General features: G+C 44.5%; 1 protein-coding gene across 2 annotated transcripts in view; it reads right to left on the bottom strand.

Annotated features, from left to right (window-relative positions):
• LOC135516055 (copine-8-like) overlaps nucleotides 1–18,507 on the bottom strand; it is a 121,416-nt gene that overhangs the window by 48,578 nt on the left and 54,331 nt on the right. For both annotated transcript variants that reach the window (XM_064940050.1, XM_064940051.1), the window contains exon 6: nucleotides 17,663–17,739. In XM_064940050.1, the coding sequence (XP_064796122.1) occupies nucleotides 17,663–17,739 (77 nt within the window). The remainder of the gene's footprint in view (nucleotides 1–17,662; nucleotides 17,740–18,507) is intronic.

Raw genomic sequence — 18,507 nt, 5'->3', positions numbered from 1 at the left:
TTTAACAGGTGCATGATTATCAATAATTGGAAGACGCAATTTCAGAAATTCAGATCAGCATCTGGATGCTGCTTATTAGTCACCAACAAATATCTTTAACATCATCCACATAAAATATTTTGTATGATCTCCTATACACTACTTTAGGCCCAGCTTTTGGAACCTTGGCTTTCCTGGATATAGCCAATGGTTTATCAGTGATCACTGCATCCAATGGGTATGGATACAGCTTTAGAACAAAGTTCTAAAGAATTACAAATGTGATCAATACATGTGAATTATCTTGTTCCTGTGGTGTTTGTTAACACCCTGGTATGTTGGCTAATAACCTGAACCATATTACAGGCACTGGTTACAGTTAGAAGCTTCCTCTTTAGCGGTCAGCTTGATGAAAACCAGTCAATATTCAGGTCCCCAAGAAAGTAGACCTCTCTGTTTACATCACATACAGTATCAAGATTTCTATACACATTATCTAGATACCGACTGTTCACAGTTGGTGGCCTAGAGCAACACCCTAAAAAAATAGTTTGAATTAAAAAGGTTTTAGGCATTATCCCTTGTCAGTAATGACTTGAGTATGAGGAGAGAGAAAATAGGACTGAGAGGGAGTACTAACATCGTTTTGCACTTTGGAAAGGTATGCGAAAGGGCCAATAAAGTTTACTGGAATGACTATCACCATGGTGACTGTTTTCTAGGAGGTGGCAGGGGAGTGTGTGTGTGTGTGTGTGTGTGTGTGTGTGTGTGTGTGTGTGTGTGTGTGCCAGCTTACGTGCACCCTCTCCTCCCCCACCTGTAAAATTAAATGAATGCTATGTAGTAATAATTCATTATAGCATTATTATTGTATTACTGATAATAACACATGTGAAAACCAATTAAAAAATATATATAAACAGCTTACAGGCATGCATGTGTGTGAGTTCATACTTGTGCATGTGAGCGTGCATTTGTATGTGTGTGCATACTTGTGCATGTGAGCGTGCATGCTAGTGCATGCGTGTGTGTGTGTGGTTTGAAATGAGGCCAAGAGTAGCACTGATGTGAGCAGGTCGTGCTATGAAGAGTGTGGAGCACCCACAGGGGGTTGCCAGATTGGCCTTTGTTTATAATTTGAATTCCAGATCATCACAGCACTCTTCAACTGGCAAAACCTATTATAAAGACATATACATTTGAAGAGATGCCAAGAAATTGCTTTCAGGCAGCTGATTGGAGCTTGAAGCAACAGGGTAGATTCTTAGAAAGTGCATACAAAGTCTTGAAAGCGAGACAAAAGAAATGCATAATATATAGTATGAAGCGACTGTGCACGTGTGGACGGCTTCTATCCCCAAGCCATAAGACTCCTGAACATTGAGTCAAATAGCAAATTCACATTAATCCCACCCCCCTATCCACACCACTGCCTGTCATATATGCATAGTCACTTTAATTAACTCTCCCTACATGTACATACTACCTCAACTAACCGGTGTCCCCGCACATTGACTCTGTACCGGCACTAGAGGTCGACAGATTATGATTTTTCAACGCCGATTAGACGTTACCGATTAATCGGACGATTTTTATTTATTTATTTGTAATAATAACAATTACAACAATACTGAATGAACACTTATTTTAACTTAATATAATACATCAATAAAATCAATTTAGCCTCATGTAAATAATGAAGCATGTTCAATTTGGTTTAAATAATGCAAAAACAAAGTGTTGGAGAAGAAAGTAAAAGTGCAATATGTGCTATGTAAGAAAGCTAACGTTTCAGTGACTTGCTCAGAACATGAGAACATACTGTATGAAAGCTGGTGGTTGCTTTTAACAGTCTTAAATATTCCCAGGTAAGAAGTTTTAGGTTGTAGTTATTATAGGAATTATAGGACTATTTACCTCTATACCATTTGCATTTCATTAACCTTTGACTATTAGATGTTCTAATAGGCACTTTAGTATTGTCAGTGTAAGTATAGCTTCCGTCCCTCTCCTCGCTCCTCCCTGGGCTCAAACCAGCAACACAACGACAGCAGCCACCCTCGAAGCAGCGTTACCCATGCAGAGCAAGGGGAACAACTACTAGAAGGCTCAGAGCGAGTGACGTTTGAAACGTTATTAGCGGGTGCTAACTAGCTAGCCATTTCACTTCGGTTACACCAGCCTCATCTCGGGAGTTGATAGGCTTGAAGTCATAAACAGCGCAATGCTTGACGCACAACGAAGAGCTGCTGGCAAAATGCACGAAAGTGCTGTTTGAATTCATGTTTACGCGCCTGCTTCTGCCTACCACATACTTAGATACTTGTATGCTCAGTCAGATTATATTCAACGCAGGACACACTAGATAATATCTAGTAATATCATCAACCATGTGTAGTTAACTAGTGATTATGATTGATTGTTTTTATAAGATAAGTGTAATGCTAGCTAACAACTTACCTTGGCTTACTGCATTTGCGTAACAGGCAGTCTCCTTGTGGAGTGCAACGAGAGAGAGGCAGGTCGTTATTGCATTGGACTAGTTAACTGTAAGGTTGCAAGATTGGATCCCCCGAGCTGACAAGGTGAAAATCTGTCGTTCTGCCCCTGAACGAGGCAGTTAACCCACCGTTCCTAGGCCGCCATTAAAAATAAGAATGTGTTCTTAACTGACTTGCCTAGTTAAATAAAAGGTATACATTTTTTATTTATTTTTTTGAATCGGGAAATCGGCGTGCAAAAATACCGATTTCCGATTGTTATGAAAACTTGAAATCAGCCCCAATTAAAAACGGGCATTCCGATTAATCGGTCGACCTCTAACCGGCACCCCTCTGTATATACTGTTATTTTTTACTGCTCCTCTTTAATTACTTGTTACTTTTATCTCTTATTCTTATCCATATATTTTTTTACTGCACTGTCGGTTAGGGGCTCGTAAGTAAGCATTTCACTGAAAGATTGCATTCTGTCACTGTGTGATCTGAGTGGGCATTCTATGTTCTATGTCTGGCCTGATATGGTTGTCAATCAGAGGCAGGTGTTAGTCATTGTCTCTGATTGGGAACCATATTTAGGTAGCCTGGGTTTCACTGTGCGTTTGTGGGTGATTGTTCCTGTCTCTGTGTTTTGCACCAGATAGGACTGTTTTAGGTTTTTGCACGTTTGTTGTTTTGTTAGTTTATTCGTGTTTCTTATCAGTTTCTTTATTAAAGTACAATGAATAACAACCACGCTGCATTTTGGTCCGCCTCTCCTTCTACAGACGAAAGCCGTGACAGAATCACCCACCACAACAGGACCAAGCGGCGTGGTAACAGGCAACAGCAGCGGCAGGAGCAGCGTGACAAGACTTTCTGGACTTGGGAGGAAATCCTTGACGGGAGATGACCCTGGGCTAAACCAGGGGAGTGTAGCCGCCCCAAGGTGCAGCAAGAGAAGGAATGGACATGGGAGGACGAACTGAACGGTGAAGGACCCTGGTCTCAGCCTGGAGAATATCGCCGCCCCAAAGAAGAATTGGAGGCGGCGAGAGCTGAGAGGCGCTGGTATGAGGAGGCAGCGTGGCGACGCGGATGGAAGCCTGAGGAAGCCAGACTCTTCCAGATCCGCCAGTCAGCCAGACTCTTCCAGATCCGCCAGTCAGCCAGACTCTTCCAGATCCGCCAGTCAGCCAGACTCTTCCAGATCCGCCAGTCAGCCAGACTCTTCCAGATCCGCCAGTCAGCCAGACTCTTCCAGATCCGCCAGTATCTGCAAGAGCCTTCCTCCTCTCCTGTGCTGCCGGAGTCTCCCGCCTGTCCGGCGCTGCTGCCGGAGTCTCCCGCCTGTCCGGCGCTGCTGCCGGAGTCTCCCGCCTGTCCGGCGCTGCTGCCGGAGTCTCCCGCCTGTCCGGCGCTGCTGCCGGAGTCTCCCGCCTGTCCGGCGCTGCTGCCGGAGTCTCCCGCCTGTCCGGCGCTGCTGCCGGAGTCTCCCGCCTGTCCGGCGCTGCTGCCGGAGTCTCCCGCCTGTCCGGCGCTGCTGCCGGAGTCTCCCGCCTGTCCGGCGCTGCTGCCGGAGTCTGAAGAGCCCCTCTGTCCCGAGCTGCCCCTCTGTCCCGAGCCGTACTGTCACACCCTGATCATAGTTTACTTTGTATGTTTCTATGTTTTGGTTGGTCAGGGTGTGATCTGAGTGGGCATTCTATGTTGGATGTCTTGTTTGTCTATTTCCATGTCTGGCCTGATGGTTCTCAATAAGGGGCAGGTGTTAGTCATTGTCTCTGATTGGGAACCATATTTAGGTAGCCTGGGTTTCACTGTGTGTTTGTGGGTGATTGTTCCTGTCTCTGTGTTTTGCACCAGATAGGATTGTTTTAGGTTTTCGCACGTTTGTTGTTTTGTTAGTTTATTTGTGTACATTTTCTTTATTAAAGTACAATGAATAACAACCATGCTGCATTTTGGTCCGCCTCTCCTTCTACAGACGAAAGCCGTGACACATTCGTTGTATTCGGCGCATGTGACTAATAAAATGTGATATTTTTCAAATGAAGTTTTCCTGTTGACAATGTGAGCATCTCGAGTGACAACTGGTAACAATTATAATGGGCTCAATTTTACGTTGGTAGGATTATAAACTATGGGTGTTGCTACAGGTCACCAAGGCAAGAGGGGGTGTCAAATTGATATATTTCAAATATTGGGAGGGTCATGACCCAGTGTTGCGTTTGAGACCACCTAAAGCGAGACCGATCCAAGACCGGAGCAAATCGAGTCCGAGTCAAGACCGGGAGGGGGACAAGGGGTCTGACCAGAAAAATGCCAGTCCAATTTAAGACCATGATTGTAATTTTGTCAAATCACAAATCACCACCATAATAAGAGTTCAAAATGTCCAGTATTTCTGTGTTCATATTTCAAGACAACATGTGGATTCTTAAGACATTCAGAGTAGTGAAAAAAAATCCATGCTGAGGGAAAATAGAGCCACTCTACAAATTATTACTAACCTAAACACAGTGGGGAACAATCAGTCTTCTACACCTTCAGAGAAGGGCTAAGGATTTATAAAATAAGAACTCTAATAATATAATTCTAATATTATTATTTTCAATGATGTTCTGATTTAATCTCTTCAGCTTTTGTTGGAAATGAAAGGGTTAATGCTGAAGTGAAAAAAAGGATCCAAATCAGGATTTTTCTTTTCTTGTCTCTGGGGAGATAAATCTAACTAGCTAAGTCAGCTATCGGCTAGACCATCACAAGCTGGATAAAAGCATCTGCCATTCAATTGTATTTGGGAGTGACTGTGGAATAAACCAATTACATTCTGAGTTAGTGGGTAGGACCATTTTTACAAAACGTATGGAAACTTCTGCATTGAAGGCCAACAGGTCACTACGCAATTGCGATCAGTAGTTTTCCCACAGTCTAGCTAGCTAGCTTTTGTTGTGGCTAGTTTGCAGAGGCAGCAACAGGTGTTATCAAAGAGGGTGTTGTTGCTAATTTGTTAGCTCCTCCTCTTCAAGAATAACTTTTAACATGAAGTTAAGTTTAAAATTATCATTATCTGGTGAGTGGAACTGTGTTTTTATTCAAGCGCGCTTGCGGTTGTTAGCCATTTCTTTGAAATTAACCTTGTGTGAAACATTGCTGCATTTCGCAACATGAAATCTTATTAAAATATTTTAATGTATAACCTCAGGAAGAACATGACACTTTTTAAAACATTTCACGTTTTCATAAATTCTTAGAATGTTTAGGAATTATGACATTTGTTAAAATTTTAAAGCAATATGGTGTGGGAAAGCGACCATGCGTTTGGAGAATTAATAGACACAGCAGTAAATAAAAACATATGCCTTGTTCAGGACCGAAGTTGACACAGACTGGTGCACTATAGCCAATCAGAGCTACAGTAGGCCTTTATACAAACAAGCCATTTGCCACACGGGCCTGCCATCATTCACTTTGAACTGGACTGTGTTTACAGGCAGTTGCAACAGCACGACTTTTGATAATTAGAACGCATTCGCCAAAAGACACGAAATACACCTGAATGGATTTCAGCAAATATGTAAACACCAAGGGAGTCCTCTTACATTTGGGAATTTGACAGTCCTATTGATCAAACAACATGAAAAGGTAGTCTCTCTCTCCCTCAGTTATGCACATTAAACAACAACAAGATCAACAACTAATGCTAGCCAGAGCAAGATGAGCGAAAATATAGTGAAGGAACATTAGATAAACCTTCTCCAACTAGTTGGCTGTCAAATTTGCCCGGATAAACAATGGATAATTGTAGCCTCCTCATCCTTCTGTAGCTTGCCTGCCAATGCATGTTTGTCCCCACCAAGCACCCAAACTAACTGGCTAAAGTTGGCTAGCTTTCTAGCTAGCTACTTCCAGACACAAATGAGAGAACACCTCACTCTGACCATTTTACTTGCCATAGCAGAGCTGGTAAGGCTGTTGACATGTTAAGGAGAGCGTTCTTACTAATTATTACTTTTTTTGTCCGTTTACTACCACTGGTCATATTCATCGGGTGTTGTGTGTTTGTAAATTCATCAGCTGTTCTGCACTCTGGCACAATCAGACAAGAGTCTCCTGAAATCGGAGTTGATAGCCATAGTGAATTTGTGAACGCAAGAGGCATGCTAACTGGATAAGAGTTGTTCAAGTTCTTGCTAGATAACCAAATGACACATGCATCTCTAGCTGTGTATAGCAACTGAGAAACAATAGGAGGGTAAAAAGTCAATCACTCTCCCACTCCTTCAATTGCATGACATGGCAACCTACTAGCAGCTAGCTGGTTTTAGCTTGCTACATAAATAGATGCACTAGCCTATTAGACATGTTATGAATGACGCGACTATTGTCTTTGCTAGTTTGATTGTATTGACATTCCCAGCCTTTGTTACATTCGTCAGTTTTTGTCCAAAATATTGAGTCATTGAAACTGAAACAGTGCAACTGAAACCAACAGCTAGCCAACGTCTTCCGATTTGAACTTCAACAACCCGGTCAACATTCCGCCTCGCTCCACAGGTAGTATCACATTTTCATTTCACTTCATTACAGTACAACGGTTTGATTTGTTTGATCGTAGCTAGCTAGCTACATAGCCGTCTTTGTATCTAAGACAATTGTGTAGTCTGGAGCAATTTTCTAGGTTAGCTAGCCAGCTATTGTCGTTCTTTTAACGTAACGTTACGTAATCAACACTGCTTGCTAGCCCCCGAATAGCAGCACTGTAGAAACTATTACACTCGACGGAACGACTTGATTAGTGTAGTGTTAACAACGTAGCCACTGCCAGCTAGCCTACTCCAGCAGTACTGTATCATTTCAATCATTTTAGTCAATAAGATTCTTGCTACGTAAGCTTAACGTTCTGAACATTCGATAAGTGTAGTCCACTTGTCATTTCAATCTCCTTTGCATTAGCGTAGCCTCTTCTGTAGCCTGTCTATCTATCCCTGTTCTCTCCTCTCTGCACAGACCATACAAACGCTCCACACCGCGTGGCCGCGGCCACCCTAATCTGGTGGTCCCAGCGCGCACGACCCACGTGGAGTTCCAGGTCTCCGGTAGCCTCTGGAACTGCCGATCTGCGGCCAACAAGGCAGAGTTAATCTCAGCCTATGCCTCCCTCCAGTCCCTCGACTTCTTGGCACTGACGGAAACATGGATCACCACAGGCAACACTGCTACTCCTACTGCTCTCTCTTCGTCCGCCCACGTGTTCTCGCACACCCCGAGAGCTTCTGGTCAGCGGGGTGGTGGCACCGGGATCCTCATCTCTCCCAAGTGGTCATTCTCTCTTTCTCCCCTTACCCATCTGTCTATCGCCTCCTTTGAATTCCATGCTGTCACAGTTACCAGCGCTTTCAAGCTTAACATCCTTATCATTTATCGCCCTCCAGGTTCCCTCGGAGAGTTCATCAATGAGCTTGATGCCTTGATAAGCTCCTTTCCTGAGGACGGCTCACCTCTCACAGTCCTGGGCGACTTTAACCTCCCCACGTCTACCTTTGACTCATTCCTCTCTGCCTCCTTCTTTCCACTCCTCTCCTCTTTGACCTCACCCTCTCACCTTCCCCCTACTCACAAGGCAGGCAATACGCTCGACCTCATCTTTACTAGATGCTGTTCTTCCACTAACCTCATTGCAACTCCCCTCCAAGTCTCCGACCACTACCTTGTATCCTTTTCCTCTCGCTCTCATCCAACACTTCCCACACTGCCCCTACTCGGATGGTATCGCGCCGTCCCAACCTTCGCTCTCTCTCCCCCGCTACTCTCTCCTCTTCCATCCTATTATCTCTTCCCTCTGCTCATACCTTCTCCAACCTATCTCCTGATTCTGCCTCCTCAACCCTCCTCTCTTCCCTTTCTGCATCCTTTGACTCTCTATGTCCCCTATCCTCCAGGCCGGCTCGGTCCTCCCCTCCCGCTCCGTGGCTCGACGACTCATTGCGAGCTCACAGAACAGTGCTCCGGGCAGTCGAGCGGAAATGGAGGAAAACTCGCCTCCCTGCGGACCTGGCATCCTTTCACTCCCTCCTCTCTACATTTTCCTCCTCTGTCTCTGCTGCTAAAGCCACTTTCTTCCACTCTAAATTCCAAGCATCTGCCTCTAACCCTAGGAAGCTCTTTGCCACCTTCTCCTCCCTCCTGAATCCTCCTCCCCCTCCCCCCCTCCTCCCTCTCTGCAGATGACTTCGTCAACCATTTTGAAAAGAAGGTCGACGACATCTGATCCTCGTTTGCTAAGTCAAACGACACCGCTGGTTCTGATCACACTGCCCTACCCTGTGCTCTGACCTCTTTCTCCCTCTCTCTCCAGATGAAATCTCGCTTCTTGTGACGGCCGGCCGCCCAACAACCTGCCCGCTTGACCCTATCCCCTCCTCTCTTCTCCAGACCATTTCCGGAGACCTTCTCCCTTACCTCACCTCGCTCATCAACTCATCCCTGACCGCTGGCTACGTCCCTTCCGTCTTCAAGAGAGCGAGAGTTGCACCCCTTCTGAAAAAACCTACACTCGATCCCTCCGATGTCAACAACTACAGACCAGTATCCCTTCTTTCTTTCTCTCCAAAACTCTTGAACGTGCCGTCCTTGGCCAGCTCTCCCGCTATCTCTCTCAGAATGACCTTCTTGATCCAAATCAGTCAGGTTTCAAGACTAGTCATTCAACTGAGACTGCTCTTCTCTGTATCACGGAGGCGCTCCGCACTGCTAAAGCTAACTCTCTCTCCTCTGCTCTCATCCTTCTAGACCTATCGGCTGCCTTCGACACTGTGAACCATCAGATCCTCCTCTCCACCCTCTCCGAGTTGGGCATCTCCGGTGCGGCCCACGCTTGGATTGCGTCCTACCTGACAGGTCGCTCCTACCAGGTGGCGTGGCGAGAATCTGTCTCCTCGCCACGCGCTCTCACCACTGGTGTCCCCCAGGGCTCTGTTCTAGGCCCTCTCCTATTCTCGCTATACACCAAGTCACTTGGCTCTGTCATAACCTCACATGGTCTCTCCTATCATTGCTATGCAGACGACACACAATTAATCTTCTCCTTTCCCCCTTCTGATGACCAGGTGGCGAATCGCATCTCTGCATGTCTGGCAGACATATCAGTGTGGATGACGGATCACCACCTCAAGCTGAACCTCGGCAAGACGGAGCTGCTCTTCCTCCCGGGGAAGGACTGCCCGTTCCATGATCTCGCCATCACGGTTGACAACTCCATTGTGTCCTCCTCCCAGAGCGCTAAGAACCTTGGCGTGATCCTGGACAACACCCTGTCGTTCTCAACTAACATCAAGGCGGTGGCCCGTTCCTGTAGGTTCATGCTCTACAACATCCGCAGAGTACGACCCTGCCTCACACAGGAAGCGGCGCAGGTCCTAATCCAGGCACTTGTCATCTCCCGTCTGGATTACTGCAACTCGCTGTTGGCTGGGCTCCCTGCCTGTGCCATTAAACCCCTACAACTCATCCAGAACGTCGCAGCCTGTCTGGTGTTCAACCTTCCCAAGTTCTCTCACGTCACCCCGCTCTCTCCACTGGCTTCCAGTTGAAGCTCGCATCCGCTACAAGACCATGGTGCTTGCCTACGGAGCTGTGAGGGGAACGGCACCGCAGTACCTCCAGGCTCTGATCAGGCCCTACACCCAAACAAGGGCACTGCGTTCATCCACCTCTGGCCTGCTCGCCTCCCTACCACTGAGGAAGTACAGTTCCCGCTCAGCCCAGTCAAAACTGTTCGCTGCTCTGGCCCCCCAATGGTGGAACAAACTCCCTCACGACGCCAGGACAGCGGAGTCAATCACCACCTTCCGGAGACACCTGAAACCCCACCTCTTCAAGGAATACCTAGGATAGGATAAACCAATCCTTCTCATCCCCCCCCTTAAATTATTTAGATGCACTATTGTAAAGTGGCTGTTCCACTGATGTCAGAAGGTGAATTCACCAATTTGTAAGTCGCTCTGGATAAGAGCGTCTGCTAAATGACTTAAATGTAAATGTAAATGTAAACATCTCGAATGGAGATGCACTCTCATATTTGTTTTACTGATATTATGAAATCTGTTTGTTTCATATCTGCAAAGTAGTTTAAACGCTGTCAGTTCTACTTTAAACTTCAGGTCACCAGTTACTTTGTGTGCTAAACGTTTAAAAAAAATTGCGATGGGAAGTAATAGTTGTACATTTAGATTGGGAAATGCTTAATGGTTGGCTTATTATGTCTGCATTTATAGACTGCTTAACCTTAAAATAACATGCTGACCAGACCGGACACATCGCGTGTGCGAGCGTCGCAAAATAAATGTAGAAATCCATGTTACTCAGTCATTGCACCCACACTGCTCGTGTGTGCCAACGAGCGTCTGCGACGCCAAGGGCTAAAATAGAAGTAATTCCTATTTCTGAAGCAGATCACGTTGAAAGTCCTGCCTCTCCCATCTCCTCATTGGTTTATAGAAGCAGTTACCCATGTACCATCTCCTCATTGTTTATACCCACGTGGGTGATTGAAAGACAAACTTTGTTGCCGGTTTCTGGTAATACAATGAACGTTTAGATGCGATCACCATATAAGTTCAAAGATGAAAAAGCCTGGAAGGAGGAGAGAAGACTAGAAACGATTCGGTTGGCCATTTTATGTGTGGATTAATTGTCGGAGTAGAGGACCTTGTGCAGTTCAGGTAAAATAACAACTCAATGTTTATATCCCAGGACAAATTAGCTAGCAACAGCAAGCTAGCTAAATAGGACAAATTAACGTTAGCTAGCAAGTGCAAGCTAACTAGCTATATTGCCATACATGTTTAATGCTTTTCGACCTGTCCCCAAATTAATGTCATTGGTTCAAAGTTTGTTTTGATATTTTAACCAGCGTGTCGTGATCGCGTTTGGTGTAGGGGGACAAAATAAATTAATGCACGATAGCGCGCACAGCCGGTTTGGGTTCCTTGTAATGCTGTGTGTGACTGTTGTCTTTCCATCGGCCCTACTCAGTGGTGTAATGGTGCCAGGAGAAGTAGGTATTTACTAAAATGTTCCAAAAAGTTCAGAGAACAGCCCGCTCAGCAAAGGAAAGGCACCCTGTATGAAAAATTCCATGTTCTCTGATGTTTAAAAAAAATAATTATGTTTTCAATACATTTTTCCAACTTTCACTCTCAAAATCACACTTTTGTTTTTATAGAAAAAAGGGACAAATTTGATGCTTCAGGTCCACAACAATGCTTAAACCACAATCTGATTGGGTGGGCCTGACACCCAGGCCCATTTGAGCGTGACAATTGCGCATCACAAATAGCCAAGTAACCAACAAAACTTTTTCAATACCTGGTTTGCTTGTTCCCTTAGTTAGCATTTACTAGTAGATATCATAAGTTTAACTTTTTTCCTACCCCACCGGCTACCGATGTCATTCTTCTGTGAGCTGCTCCAAGCCAAAACCAGTTGAGAGCTGCACACTTGCTGCCTGCAGATTATATTCTGTTGAAACTAGGCTGTGTGTGGAGCAAGCATGTGAATACATTTCACGTGCTCTGCGATTGTGTAGGCTACTTTGTGCATGATTTCTCTATTGTACTACATAATTGATAAGTCATATACCTCCTCTACTATACACATTGCCCACTGAAAATAAAAGTGGGTATATGGCTTATACAGTACCTGTGTATACCCTCCACTACACCACTGGCCCTTTGTGATTTACAAAAAAGTGCACTCTCCTACATGAGTGGGCTGGTTTTACAGTTGCTGTCCTTTCAGAATCAAGAACCTGTCACACACTGAAAGCCTATAGGTTCGCCACTGCGCAAACATGTCTATAATAGATAAAGACTGTTAAGATATTAATGTTTCAAGAAAGGAGTGTATGTCATTTGGCCTGGCAAAGTGGTTTTATGCGCTGACTGAATGGAAGCTCATAATTATGATGCTCCTCACTGTCATGAGACCAGTCTGGAGTACTGCAATACTGTCATACTGTCATACTGTCATGGACCCCCCCCCGCAAGTTACGTGCCTGGCGCACGCACACCCACACACACAATTACGCATTTCTTTAGTCTCGCTTTCAAAACGTTATCTGCACTTTTAAAGAATCTATCCTACAACAAACCCAGTCAGAGGCAGCCTGCATGTCTCACAACCTATACACAACCTATGCAATCTAATAATCACCGTACTTCCAGAACCAGCTTTATATTTTATTTCAGTTGAGAAAATCTACAAAAGGAATTGGCCCACCTTAGTCTTTATTGATAAAGATGCATGTGACATTGTATCAACAGCGGACTAATGAAACCAATACCAGAAGATAGTTTGAGTAGATTTTTCCTTTAATAACTACAGTCAAACAAACAGGCCGAGGATTGTGACACAAGGTTTGTGAGGAAGAGAGAGGTGAGAAAGGCATAAAAAAGAGCAGACTTCTAGTATTGAGCATCAGCGTTAGCTTTATCGTGCGTCTGTGTGTGAGAAAACATCTCATTAGAGAGCATGAGCTCAAACCTGCTATTAACAGGAAGACCGACAATCAGGGAGTGGTGTTGAAATGCGTACACATACACACCTCCACCCTCAATGCATGTTCCCAACAGCCTTTTTACTTCAGTGCTTTGAGACTTGTGTTATACATTTGAATTAGTGAGTGATTTCGCTCCTACAGTAAAACTCCAGATGATTTTTGTTCCCCAGATACACAGAAACCTGAGATAGCAACAGACTGTTCAAACCCAGTAACCTAGAGTAAGTGGGTTTGTAGGCTGTCATTTCATAACTGGCTATTATGCATCAGCTGTGAGGAGTGTGGTCACATACAGTGCCTTCAGAAAGTATTCAATAGCCCTTAACTAATTCCATATTGTGTTGTGTTACAGGTTGAACTCAAAATATAAATATGTTTTAAAATCACCCATCTACACAGAATACCCAAATAATGACAAAGTTAAAAACATGTTTTAGGAAACTTTTGCAAATGTGTTGAAAATGAAATTTTGTAGAATCACCTTTAGCAGTGATTACAGTTGTGAGTCTTTCTTGGTAAGTTTCTAAAGGCTTTCCACACCTGGATTGTGCAACATTTGCCCATTACTGTTTTCAAAATTCATCAAGCTCTGTCAAATTGGTTGCTGATCATTGCTAGACAACTATTTTCGTCTTGCCATAGATTTTCAAGCAGCGTTAAGTCAAAACTAATTTGGCCACTCAGGAACAGACACTGTCTTCTTGGTAAGCAACTCCAGTGTAGATTTGGCCTTGTGTGTTACGCTATTGTCCTGCTGAAAGCTGAATTCATCTGGTAGAAAGCAGAACCAGGTTTCCCTCTAGGATGTTGCCTGTGCTTAACGATTACAAGCATACCCATAACATGATGCAGCCACCATTATGCTTGAAAATATGGAGAGATGTTGTATTGGATTACAAACATAAGACTTAAGTTAATTCCTTTGCCACATTTTTTTGCAGTATTACTTTAGTCCCTTGTTGCAAACAGGATGCATGTTTGGGAATATTTTTATTCTGTACGGTCTTCCTTCTTTTCACTCTGTCAATCAGGTTAGTATTGTGAAGTAACTACAATGTTGTTGATCCATCCTTAGTTTTGTTCTATCACAGCCATTAAAATGTTTTAAAGTCACCATTGGTAAAATCCCTGAGAGGTTTCCTTCCTCTCCTGCAACTGAGTTAGAAAAGACACCTGCGTCTTTGTAGTAACTGGGTGTAATAAATAACTTCACCATTCTCAAAGGGATATTGAATGTCTGCTTTATTTTTACCCATCTACCAATAGGTGCCCTTCTTTGTGAGGCATCGGAAAACCTCCCTGAACTTTGTGGTGTAATCTGTGTTTGAAATTCACTGCTTGACTGAGGGACCTTAAATATACGTGTAAGTGTGCGATACAGAGATGAGGTAGTCATTCAGAAATCATGCTACACACTATTACTGCACACAGAGTGAGTCCAAGCAACTTATTATGTGACTTGTTAAGCACATTTTTACTCCTCTACTTATTTAGGATAGCATAACAAAGGGTTTGAACATTTACTGTATTTTTCGTAGCTGTCTACATACCACCACAGACCGATGCTGACACTAAAACCGCACTCAATGAGCTGTATACTGCCATAAGCAAACAGGAAAACGCTCATCCAGAGGCGGCGCTCCTAGTGGCCAGGTACTTTAATGCAGGTCAATTTAAATCAGTTTTACCTAATTTCTATCAGGAAGTTAAATGTGCAACCAGAGGTAAAGAAACTCTAGACCACCTTTACTCCACACACAGAGACACGTACAAAGCTCTCCCACATCCTCCATTTGGCAAATCTGACCATAATTCTATCCTCCTGATTCCTGCTAACAAGCAAAAATTAAAGCAGGAAGCATCAGTGACTCAGTCTATAAAAAAGTGTTCAGATGGAGCAGATGCTAAACTACAGGACTGTTTTGCTAGCACAGGCTGGAATATATTCCGGGGTTCTTCCGATGGCATTGAGGAGTACAGCACATCAGTCACCGACTTCATCAATAAATGCATTGATTACATCGTCCCCACAGTGACTGTGAGTACATAACCCAACCAGAAGCCATGGATTACAAGCAACTTCCGCACTGAGCTAAAGCGTAGAGCTGCCACTTTCAAGGAGTGGGACTCTAACCCGGAATCTTATATGAAATTCCGCTATGCCCTTTGATGAATCATCAAACAGGTAAAGTGTCAATACACGACTAAGATCGAATTGTACTACACCGGCTCCGACGCTCGTCGGATGTGGCAGGGGTTGCAAACTATTAGACTACAAAAGAGAAGCACAGCCGAGAGCTGCCCAGTGACATAAGCCTACCAGACGAGCTAAATAACTTCTACGCTCGCTTCGAGGCAAATAATACTGAAACATGCATGAGAGCGTCAAATGTTCCATATGACTGTGTGATCACGCTCTCCGCAGCCGATGTTAGTAAAACCTTTAAACAGGTCAAAATTCACAAGGCCAGATGGATTACCAGGACGTGTATTCTGAGCATGCGCCGACCAACTGGCAAGTGTCTTCATGGACATTTTCAACCTCTCCCTGTCGGAGTCTGTAATACCAACATATTTCAAGCAGGCCACCATAGTCCCTGTGCCCAAGAACACTAAGGTAACCTGCCTAAATGACTCCTGACCCGTAGCACTCACGTCTGTAGTCATGAAATGCTTTGAAAGGGTGGTCATGGCTCACATCAACACGATTATCCCAGAAACCCTAGACCCACTCCAATTTGCATACCACACCAATAGATCCACAGTTGATGCAATCTCTATTGCACTCCACACTTCCCTTTCACACCTGGACAAAAGGAACACATATGTGAGAATGTTATTCATTGACTACAGCTCACCATTCAACACCACAGTGCCCTCAAAGCTCATCACTAAGCTAAGGACCCTGGGACTAAACACCTCCCTCTGCAACTGGATCCTGGACTTCCTGACCGGCTGCCACCAGGTGGTAAGGGTAGGTAACAACACTTCCGCCACGCTGATCCTCCACACTGGGGCCGCTCAGGGGTGCGTGCTCAGTCTCCTCCTGTACTCCGTGTTCACTCATGACTGCATGGCCAGGCACGACACCAACACCATCATTAAGTTTGCTGATGACAATAGTGGTAGGCCTGATTACCGTCAACGATGAGACAGCATATAGGGAGGAGGTCAGAGACCTGACAATGTTGTGCAAGGTCAACAACCTCTCACGCAATGCGATCAAGACAAATTAGATGATTGTGGACTACATGAAAAGGAGGACCGAGCACGCCCCCATTCTTATCTACGGGGCTGTAGTAGAGCAGGTTGACAGCTTCAAATTCCTTGGTGTCCACATCAACAACAAACTAACATGGTCCAAGCACACCAAGACAGTCGTGAAGAGGGCACGACTAAACCTGTTCCCCCTCAGGAGACTGAAAAGATTTGGCATGGTTCCTCAGATCCTCAATGGGATTTACAGCTGCACCATCAAGAGCATCCTGACGGGTTGCATCCCTGCCTGGTATGGCAACTGCTCGGCCTCCGATCGCAAGGCACTACAGAGGGTAGTGCGTACGGCCCAGTACATCACTGGGGCCAAGCTTCCTGCCATCCAGGACGTCTATACCAAGTGGTGTCAGAGGAAGACTCCAGCCACCCTAGTCATAGACTCTCTGCTCACACACGGCATGCGGTAGCGGAGCGCCACGTTTTGGTCCAAGAGGCTTCTAAACAGCTTCTACCCTCAAGCCATAAGACTCCTGAACATCGAATCAAATGGCTACCCAGACTATTTGCAGTGCCCCCCAACCACCCTCTTCTACACTGCTACTACTGTTATTATCTGTGGATAGTCACTTTAATAACTCTACCTACATGTACATATTACCTCAATTACCTCGACACCGGTGCCCCGTACACTGACTCTATACCGGTACCCCCTGTATATAGCCTCACTATTGTTATTTACTGCTGCTCTTAAATTATGTTATTCTTATCTCTTTCTTTTTTTTGGGGGGGGGGGTATTTTCTTAAAAGTGCATTGTTGGTTAAGGGCTTGTAAGTAAGCATTTCACTGTAAGGTATTTGGCGCATGTGACATATAAAATGTGATTTGTTTTATGGAGTGAATGACATAAGAACTGGGTCAGGGTTAGCCTGCATATAGAATCTTTATAGAATGTTTTTTTATTTTGTTGCCAATTATGCCATGTAGCAGACTTTTTTTAATCCAAAATGACTTACAGTCATGTATGTATACATTTAACATTTTACCTTTATTTAACTAGGCAAGTCAGTTAAGAACCAATTCTTATTTTCAATGATGGCCTAGGAACAGTGGGTTAACTGCCTGTTCAGGGGCAGAACGACAGATTTGTACCTTGTCAGCTCGGGGATATGAACTTGCAACCTTTCGGTTACTAGTCCAATGCTCTAACCACTATGCCACCCATACGGGTGGTCCCGGGAATTAAACCCACTATCCTGGTGACATGCTCTACCAACTGAGCTACAAAGGACCATAAAGTCTATGGGTTTGAGATGTGAGTGTAGTGATGTTGTATAGCATGGAGTTTTGAGGTCAGAGTGAAACCGTATAATAGGGGTCAGAGGTTAGAGGTAATTGGTTTAAAAATGGAGGAACAAAGGTACTCACACCATAGGTTTCTCCATACGGCTGCCCAGCGATCCCACCACCTCTCCCAACGTACAGAACGCCTGGCCAAGGAAGTCCTACAGAAACAGAGATACAAGTTTTTTAGATATATATCCTATCTTATATATATATATATATATATATATATATGCACATTCTGGTGAAGTGGAAGATATATAGGAGACACACACACACGCATGCATGGGTACACGCATGCATGGGTGCACACATCCACACACAGCAGACTCCCATTCCATACTGCGCATAGAATACTCTTTATGAAACATGACATTGACATTAATACAATGAATCACATGTTGGGGGATGGGGGAGGCAGAACCCTTGTGAATATATTAGCCAGTGTCTGGAAAAACACCAACACTTCATAATGGAATCTCACTGTGGTCTTCTCTGACCACAATGTCTAGTATAAACAGTGTGTGCTGTATAATCCCTATAGGCTTTATAGCCCAGTTATTTCCAGCATGCTCCAGCATCCAGACCTGGAGCAAATACTATTTGAAATACTTTAAGTATTTGCTCTAGCCTGCCTGGGTTACCAAATGGTCAGTTTATCAGTTCTAGGATTATTGTATTGATACCATTGCGCCAAGAATACTCAACCAAGCCTAGATAAAGTATTTGAAAAGACTTCAAATAGTATTTGAACCCAGGTATGATTTCCTCCCAGCTCCACTACCACGCCCGCCCACCCGCCCGCCTGCCTCTCACATGTTAACACAGTAAAGGCCTTATCTGCCTCTCACATGTTAACACTGTAAAGGTTTATCTCCAGTGGAACTCCCCACTGGCCAGGGCTGGCTAAGCAGCCTCTAAAACTGCCA

Source organism: Oncorhynchus masou, chromosome 27 (assembly GCF_036934945.1).
Source record: "Oncorhynchus masou masou isolate Uvic2021 chromosome 27, UVic_Omas_1.1, whole genome shotgun sequence".
Taxonomy (NCBI): Eukaryota; Metazoa; Chordata; class Actinopteri; order Salmoniformes; family Salmonidae; genus Oncorhynchus; species Oncorhynchus masou.
Note: the sequence above shows the minus strand (reverse complement) of the source record. Positions and strands in the feature narration are given on the sequence as shown.